The sequence below is a fragment of the Hemitrygon akajei genome, chromosome 13 (assembly GCF_048418815.1).
Source record: "Hemitrygon akajei chromosome 13, sHemAka1.3, whole genome shotgun sequence".
In the NCBI taxonomy this organism is placed as follows: Eukaryota; Metazoa; Chordata; class Chondrichthyes; order Myliobatiformes; family Dasyatidae; genus Hemitrygon; species Hemitrygon akajei.
In genome coordinates, this window is record NC_133136.1 from 63,510,719 (window position 1) to 63,520,547 (window position 9,829).

Here is a 9,829-nt window from a genome sequence, read left to right on the forward strand (position 1 = left end):
TCTTAATTTTCATGAATTATCAACTATCACCAAACAGATCTCGCTGAGTATTCTATTCACCAAACCTCCATACAAAATAAGAGGGATTGTACTTCAAGTGCTATTATTGCATGTATGTACTTTTATTCCAGCTTTATAATTTTAATATATTGATTTTCATTTAACTTATGCCTCTCCAAGAATAAAGAATATATTTCTTTTGTATTAAAAACAATCAGAAACACCTTATAATCCATTACAGTCTATATTACAATGACAATATACTTTTTATAATGGAAGATCTGAAAATTGTATAATCTACTTATAATCAAATCAACAGACTACACAGGGTTAAGGTGTTGCACTTTTGACTGCACTTATTTTCTACCTTCCCCTTTGTAGCCACTTCCTTCAATTATTATCTCCAAACAACTTTGATTCTGGTGCTTTACAGTCTCCCTTTCTCACTCAATTTCTTTTCAACAAAAGTAACCCGAATGTCTTACTTACACTTCAAAGCACTGAAGGCTAGATCGTACACCAAGCGGTGGAGTTTGTCATCTTTGATTTGTGGAACAGGTGACTTGAAATTTTTGTCATAGCGTATAAGCCTCCTAGGAGCAGGTTTCTCGTTATGTATGTCCTGAAATAAGTGAGCTGAAATCATGTAAACAGCATCAGGGTAGCCATCATTCTCACCATTATGTGTCCTATGTGAGATAGCCAATTCATCAAGTTGTGCAATCTCTGATGAAATTTCAGATGAATAATCTGCTTCATTTTTTCTATGCGGCATTTCTGAATTCTTATTTGAATGACGAACTGAAATCTTCAATAAGTTCCAGTTTTCCTGCAAAGACCAGAATGCAAATTCACCCTGGCTATAAGTTATCTTAAATGAATTTAAAGCAATTATACTAAACAGAACAATTTACAATGAAAACAACTCAACAGTTGCATTTGTAGCATTTACTTCCACAGTTCAGTTTTACTTTATTGTAAATTTTCCATCCTTTCCAATTTCTTTCTGCTAGATTTCATTTCTTCTGCAAATATTTATCAAGTTATAGTTTCGCTAGTATTGGGCACTCATCTCTAATGATACTCACATAATCACCTTGGAAGGACCAACAATTTTTCCACTGCAAAGAACAATACAAAAAGATAATTATGCTTTTTTAATATCCATACATAGCTACTTACAACATATTCAAAAGAATAACAATAATAATTGTATGGATGATAACTTGAACTGGAAGAATAGGCATTTTTGCCCACATGTACGACAAAAAAAAATAGACAATAGTGAAAAACAACTCTGATTTTTCCCCCATTGAAGAGTTAGGCTATTGGATGGTTAGAAGTTGTGATATAGTCATGTGCTGCAGGCTCAAGTTTCACCTACGGGTCTAACCACATGATGCAAACTGACATCTTAGTGGAGAACCACGAAAATGCAGCAGTGGTAAAAATTATGTCCTTTAGACAACCCATAATACTGTGGCCCATTACTTCTCAAAAAAAAGAGAAAAAGATCTGAAGGTATTACCCTCCTGGATAACCCTATACACCTCTGCCCCCATTAAGGCCTCAAAGCCCTTTGCATTTTTCACTACAACAGGCCTGACCAGATCCTCTCCACTACCACCCTCCTCCATCTGGTGGAAATGGTCCTCGCCTTCTACAGTTTCTTTTTCAGCTCCACCCATCTTCTCCAAACTCAAGGTCTAGCCATGGGTACCTGCATGACCCTAGCTAAGCCTGCCTTTTCATTGGGTACATGGAATAATCTATGTCCAAGCCCTTCCTGGTAATGTTCCCCAACTCTTTCTGTGCTACGTTGATGACTTCATTGGTGCTGCGCTTGCCAATTTCATCAACTTTGCCTCCAACTTCCACTCTGCCCTTAAGTTCACCTGGTCCATTTCTGACACCTCACACCCCTCTCTCGATCTATCTGGAGTCAAACTATCTGGTGACATCCTTTAAACACCTACCAATTCCCACAGCTATCCTGACTCTACCTTTTCCCACTTCTCCTAAAAAAAATGCCATTCCCTTTCCCAGTTCCTTCATCTCCGGTGCATCTATTCCCAGGATGAGGTTGTCCTTTCCAGAATATCAGAAATGTTCTCCTTCAAAGAATGGGATTTCCTTTCCTCCACCATTGATGCTACCCTCACGTGCATCTCCATTTCCCAGACATCTGTGCTCACCCCATCTTGCTGCCGCCTCAACAGAGATAGAGTTTCTCTTGTTCTTAGCTACTACCCTATGAGTCTCCACATCCAACACGCCATTCTCTGCAAATTCTACCATTTTCAATGGGACTCTAGCACTAAACATATCTTATACCTCATTCCACTTTCTGCTTTCCACAGATTCTTGCTACAATCAACACTGGCACTCCACTGGAATTGTGCTTAGCCCACTGCTCTACTCTCTCTACACCCATGGCTGTGTGGCTAGGCATAGCTCAAATGCCATCTATGAATTTGCTGACGATACAACCATTGTTGGCTGAATCAGATAATGATGAGAGGGTGCACAGGAGTGAGATATACCAGCTAGTTGAGTGGTGTTGTAGCAACAACCTTGCACTCAACGTTAGTAAGACAAAAGAACTGACTGTGGACTTCAGAAAAGGTAGAACAAGGGAACAAAAAAAATCTTCAGAGCAATCAGAAGCAGAGAGATTGAGCAAATTCATGTTCTTGGGTGTCAACATCTCCAAGGACCTAACCTGGTCACAACATATTGATGCAGCTATAAAGGCGGCAAGATAGTGGTTCTATTTCATTAGGAGTTTGAGGAGATTTGGTTTGTAACCTAAAACACTTGTAAACTTCTACAAGTACGATGGAGAACAATCTGATGGCTGCATCACCATCTGGTATGGGGGGAGGGGTGGGGAGTACCTACTGCACAAAGTCAAAGTAAGTTGCAGAAAGTTGTAAAATTAGTCAGCTCCATCATGGGTATTACCCACCGTAGTATCCAAGACACCTTCAAGGAACGGTGCCTCAGGAAGGCAGCATCCAACATTAAAGACAGGACATGCCCTCTTCTCATTGTTACCATCAGGAAGGAACTACAGAAACCTGAAGGGACACTCAACAATTCAGGAACAGCTTCTACCCTCTGCCATATGATTTTTAAATGGGCACTGAAGTCATGAATACTACCTTACTACTTCTTAAAATTTGTTTTTGCACCATTTATTTTAACTTAACTATTTAATATATATATCCATACTGTAATTCAGTTTCTTTTCTATATTTATCATGTATTTCATTACACTGTTGCCGTAAAGTTAGCAAATTTCACGACATATGCTGGTGATATCAAACCTGAATCTGAATTGCTCCCTCTGTGATCCTCTTGTAATTATTCCCCTCCATTAATCTCCCTCCTAGCACTTATTCCTGCAAGCAGTTGTTCTAAACCTGCCCATTTAGTGTCTCCCTCACCTCCATTCAGCGTCCCAGATAGTCCGTCCAGGTGAGGCAAATCTTCACCTGCAAATATGTTGGGGGTCATCTACCGTATCCTGTGCTCCTGATGAGGCCTCCTCTACATTTGTGAGGCCGGGCGTAGATTGTGGGATTGCTTTGTTGAGCTCCTTTGTTCCATCCACAAAAATTAGGATTTCCTGGTGAACAACCATTTTAATTCCAATCCTTCCTCTTACCTCTTATCCTCAACTGCCTATCACGTCCCCCGATGCCACTCCACCTTTCCTTTTTCCCCTCATGGTCCACTCTCCTTCCCTGATGATGGGTCTCAGCCCAAAACATTGACTGTTTATTCCTTTCCATAAATGCTGATTGAAGTGTTGAGTTCCTCCAGCATTGTGCGCATGTTGCTGTCCTAGATTATGCAACTAATCTTTGTAAAGCCTTGCGGTACAAATTGACTTTTGTATTTCCCCAAACATAAATAAAAAATTGTCAACGAGTGCTGTGATACTTCATATTGTAAAAGCTGCTACATAAATGAAATTTCTGGATTTTTTTCCCCCTCCAATACATTATTCAAGAGTTCAGTCAGCAATGCTCAGTCAATTCCATACATATTTTTCTGAAGTTCAAAACTAGCATTGTTTAAATAAAAATCATTTAATGAATCATAATATTTCCTGCCTTGGTTGAACTGCCTATCAAATTATCAATCTACACCAAAATAAACTTCATCATATTACACTGGCTACATCTATCCTCAAACCTGCTATTGGAACTCAAATACTTATTGCCTTGAACATGTTTCATTAGATCCATGCACCTTACCTCATTCTGCTTACATGTTCATCATTGTGCTGTATTCAGTACAGGCAACTTATTGATTTATTTAATAAAATAGCTACAGGAAAAAGTTATTTCCTATGAAACACTGCCTTATCTATGATCTCACAATAAAACCATCTGAAATAATTTTTGTGTTACATCACCAACCAACTAGTCTAGCTTTTCACTGTTTTCAGACCATTAAAAGTTAAATAGACAAAAAGTTAAAGAGGCAATAAATTTATAGCACTGACTAATATCAGAGATAGATAAGAAGATGGAGAAGGAATACAAAAGGATAGAAATTTGAGGTATTCACAGCAAACACTAGATTGTCATTTGACAAGGATGATGCACCCTCAAAACTTGGTGCAAGACTTATTATATGAAACAGAATTTGGTGCAAACTGAAATATGGAAAGATAGAGAATGCAGAATTGGACAATTGGCATAGTAAATTTGGATGGAGTCTGAAGGTACAGATGGATGTAGAGGGTGGAAGGTGCCCAATAGATTGAAATTGTGATGGAGAAGGTTAATGTTACAGAAGAGGAAGCAAATTATTTTTGTGTACATTAAGAATTTGGAGTATGTGCTATGGAAGTTTCAGTTTAGGTTTTCAGGAGCCTAAGAAGTCAGAGTTTGGTTCATCCTATGGTAGTGAATGGGAATAAAAGAAAGTTGATTTAAGTATGGCAAATCTGTATTTCATGTATGATTGGATGTCAGGCAGGCAGTTCAACAGGGAAGGGAGATGATTAACTGTATATTCTAGACCACTGCCTTGATAGCGTGAAAGGATAAGGGCTCCAAATGAACACGAATACCACCAGCTATAGTTCCTCTCCAAGTCACACAACATATTGATAATACAGCAAAACACAGTGGACGCTGGTATTCCCAAAAAAAAGTAAAAATAATGGAGTTACTTGTGCCAAAATACATTATATCTACATCATTGAATCAAAATACAAGTTTATATCTAACATCACAATTAGCTTCTTCCACTAACTTCTCAAAAGCAATTCAAGTCGGACATTAAGTATTGGCCTTATCAATGATATCCATTCCAAGTGAGGGATTATGGCAGATTTAGATCCCATCAGCATATGTATGCAACACCATCACCCACCTGCAAATGATGGAATCTTTTGATGAGAACAAAAGACTACGGGAACAGATCAGTGTGTTAGGATTAAGCCTTCATTAACAGTAAACTATATGAAAACGATTACATAATTTTGGGTAACAGAAGTAGTTCAATGAAATTAATGTCAAAGGACAAATTGAAGACTGGGATCAACACACGCCCTTCACAGTTACAAAGATTAACACTTCTGTTTCCTGCCAAGTTGTGGGTTGGCAAGAAAGCTGAATAGACAAATGAAGGCAGAGAAGTAGTCATCAAAATGGATATTAAGCTAGGTGAAATCCTAATTTCACAATGCTGAAAATTATTTTGCTGACTGTGAGTTTAGCAAAAATACCACCAAGGAAAACTAAAAACTAACAAAGGACACAGTTCCCTGAAAGGTAATAGTGCTGAAATTTTCTGCTATGATTGCTCAGAATCAGATTTAATATCACTGGCATGTTTAGTTAAATGTGCTGTCTTGTAGCAGTAGTATATTGCAATACATAATAAAAAACAATAAATTACAGTAAGTATATACATAAAACTTAAATGAAATAAGCAGAGCAAAAAGAGAGAAAAAATAATTAGGTAGTGATTATGGGTTCATTGCCCATTCAGAACTCTGATAGCAGAGAAGCTGTTCTTGACACTTTGACTGTGTGTCTTCAGGCTTCTTTCTGTAATACCTGCTTCACGGTAACACGAGAAAAGGGCATGTCCAAGGTGATGGGGTCCTTAATAAAGGATGTCACCTCTTTGAGGAATTGCCTTTTTAAGGTGTTCTCCATGCAAGGGAGGCTAGTGCCCGTAATGGACCTGGCAGAGATTACAACTTACCACAGCTTTTTCCGATCTTGTGCAGTGGCCCCTCCGTACCAGCCACTGATACAACCAGTTAGAATGTTCTCCATAGTACATCTGTATAAATTTGTTAATGTCTTTGGTGACATAGAAAGTCTCCTCAAAATTCCTAATGAAATATATTCGCTGTTGTGCCGTCTTAGCAACTGCGTCAATGTGTTGGGCCCACTGTGTTCTTCAGAGATGTTGACACCCAGAAACTTGAAACTATCTCCACATAGACTACTTCTGCATCCTGCAGCTCTTAGATTCCCTTTACAGATTTTAAGGTTTTTTAAATCTATCTTTAACTTGTCTTCTTTAATCCCTCGATTAGATTACTTCATCAACAGTTTATACTCTTTGTCCTATCCATCTGTACCCGACCCTCTGCACGTGAAAACTTCTTTCTCAGTTGGCTACATTAGTGTCTCAATCCACAGTTGCCTCCAGGAATTCTGATTTTTTTTCCCCCAACTTTTTTTTCTGTTTTACTTCAGACCTCCGGCATCTGCATTTCATAGTTTTAAACTAGCCTGTCAATTCAATGCGATACGTGACCTTTTACCACGCCGTTTGTTTTTACACTAAGTCTTTGCGCAGTTAATTGGCTTTCAAATCAAACATAACTTCAAAAGAAAAGTAAATGTTCCTCCCACCCAGACCATAATCCATTCCTCACGCTAATGAAGAAGTAACAGTTGATGACACCCTGATGTCTCAGCAGCCGAAATTCTTACCGCAGTTTAGATTCCAGCGAGTGCCCGAATCGTTTCCACGCTGCACCTGAATGAATTGGATGAGAAGAGGCAATCACTGCCCCGCTCTGCTGCGGTGTGACAGCCCCGTACGAAGCCGCTCCTCCCCGCAGGGCGGTGCGATTACATCGGGCGTCATTCAAATGTAGATTGCGCGACTGTATTGGAGGGGAATGACTGAATATAATATAATTATATGTAACGATAGAGTAACGGATTTTCCTCTGATACTCAAAAGCCACAGAGTTTTCGTTAATTCTTTTATTCTATAGTCTTGTCCATGTTATGTTACGCGGTAACACGTGAATCCCGTCGTTCAAGAATTTTGAAAAGATCCCTCAACTCGTATGGCACCGCCGGAGTAGTGGCTTCCATGGCAACGCGGCCTGAGGGTTGGGCCGAGGTCTCAGGTTAGGCGCCGGTTCGTTGTCACTGGTGAGCAGTTCATTTCTAATGTCAGTGGGGGCATTGATTCATTCTGGGTGTTTGGCCAGTGAGGAGGGTAAATGTGCTAATCTGAATCCAACAATGTTCTATCCAACTTGCTCTGTTTAATGAGGAGCATCACTTCGCGTTTGGGTCTCTCTGACCTGCAGTCAGACCGCAAACTTTTGTTTTGTTGTTTTGGAGTTTACCGTTTGTCATCCTTGAAGGGGAAATAATTTAACTGAGAATTCTGGAAATCAGCCGGCCTCCGAGGCGTTAGCAACAGAGCAAACAAGTTTCTAGGGTACCTCTTGATGTTGTTGATTTCTCCCTGGGTTTCCACCAGCTTCATTATGTTTCTTGGCTCTTTCTCCATGTACTGAAGTATATTCAAATAGCTACATCCGATTATATTGCTTCATATTTCTACGACCGCCGAACATTTAAAATGCACCAATATAAAGTCGATCTGCTAGAAATATACACAACAGTAAATCGAGCACTACAAGGGTATATACTTATTAATACTGTCACATTGTAGCTATTTCTATGACAATAAGATATAGGAGCAGAATTAGACTATTTGCCCCATCGAGTCTACAGTGCTATTTCATCATGGCTAATACATTTCCCTCTCAGCCTCAATCCCCCTAATCCTTCATGCCCTGACCAATGAAGAATCTATCAACCTCTGCCTTAAATATACCCAGTGACCTGGCCTCCACAGCTGCATGTGGCAATGAATTCCACAGATTCACCATTCTCTGGCTAAAGAAATTCCTCCCATTCTATTCTAAATGAATGTCCCTCTATTCTAAGGCTGTGCTCTCCGGTCCCAGACTCCTGGATTACAGGAAACATCCTCTCCACGCCCACACTGTTGAAGCCTTTCAACATTCAATAGGTTTCAATGATATCCCCCTTTCATTCTTCTGAATTCCACTGAGTACAGGCCCAGACTTATCAACAGGTCCTCAGATGGTAACCCTTTCATTCCCATAATCATTGGTGTAAACCTCCTCTGAACCCTCTCCAACATCAGCACGCCCTTTCTTAGATAAGGGGCCCAAAACTGCTTGCAATACTTCAAGTGAGGCCTTACTATTGTGTTATAAAGCCTCAATATTACATCTTTGTTTTTGTATTCTAGTCCTCTCAAAATGAATGCTAACACAGTATTTGCCTTCCTCACCACTGACTCAGCCTGCAAATTAACCTTTAGGGAATCTTGCACAAGTACTCTTGAGTTCCTTTGCACCGCAGATTTTTAAATCTTTTTCTCCATTTAAAAAATTGACCATGCTTTTACGTCTTGCACCGAAGTGCATGAGCATACACTTCCTGACACTGTATTCCATCAGCCACTTCTTTGCCCATTATCTTAATTTGTCTAAGTCCTTCTGCAGATTCCTTGATTCCTCAACACTACCTGCCCCTCCACCTATCTTCATATCATCTGCAAACTTGGCCACAAAAGCATCAATTCCGTCATCCAAATCATTGACATATAACGTAAAAAGAAGTGGTCCCAACACAGATCCCTGTGGAACACAATTAGTCATCAGCCATCCAGAAAAGGCTCCCTTTATTCCCGTGCTTTGCCACCTGCCAATTAGCCAATGCTCTGTCCATGCTAGTATCTTTCCTGTAATACCATAGGCTCTTGTAAGACGGCCTCATGTGTGACACCTTGTCAAAAGCCTCCTGGAAGTCCAAATACACAAAATCCACCATTTCTCCTTTGTCTATCCTGCTTGTTATTTCTTTAAAGAATTCCAACAGATTTGTCAGGCTAATTTGCAGTTTTGTGCCAACTGCAGTTCCAATCGAACAGATTTTAGTTTGATCTCATAATGGGGAGGTACAATAAAGCAATTTTTATTTATTTTTGTAATTTATAGATTTTTATTTTTGTAATTTATAGATTTTTATATATTTCCATTGTACTGCTGCTGCAAAACAAAAGTTTCACAACATACAGTATGTCAGTGATAATCTGGTTCTGAAGATGAAATAAATAGGAAGATAATGAGTGGTGTGAAGGAAAAGAGTGTGTGTCCACAGACCTTAAAAGTTGCAGGATAGTCCAGTTCAGTGGTTAAAAGATATCGGAATGCTTAATTAGCTGAGGCAGAGAATGTAAGTAAATTCTTCCCCCCACCGCCAACAGAATGCTGCCTGACTCGTGGAGTATTTTTGGTATTCAGCACCTTTTGTTTTTATTTCAGATTTCCAGAATTTGCAGGTTTTTAAAAATTTCAATAAGTACAAGGAGATTAAGCCACACCTTTATAAGTCTATACAATTTTGCTGACCAATTTCTAAAAAAGCTGTGATTGAATTGGGGAAAGTCTTGGGGAAAACTACAAAGATATTAAGATTGGAAGATTGTAGCTCTGAGAAAAGAT

The 9,829-nt window shown here is 39.3% G+C and overlaps 1 protein-coding gene across 2 annotated transcripts in view; it reads right to left on the reverse strand.

Annotated features, from left to right (window-relative positions):
• Window positions 1-7,094, reverse strand: part of LOC140737938 (putative methyltransferase NSUN7) — a 94,654-nt gene extending 87,560 nt beyond the window's left edge. Inside the window, exons 1-3 of one of the 2 annotated variants that reach the window (XM_073064783.1) lie at window positions 6,978-7,094; window positions 1,089-1,121; window positions 490-829 (exon numbers count right to left, since the gene is read on the reverse strand). In XM_073064783.1, coding sequence (XP_072920884.1) covers window positions 490-775 — 286 coding nt within the window. In that variant the 5' untranslated portion in view covers window positions 776-829; window positions 1,089-1,121; window positions 6,978-7,094. Of the gene's footprint in view, window positions 1-489; window positions 830-1,088; window positions 1,122-6,977 lie in introns of those variants that run through there. The other variant, XM_073064784.1, reaches the window with a different exon arrangement.
• Window positions 7,095-9,829: the final 2,735 nt, after the last annotated feature.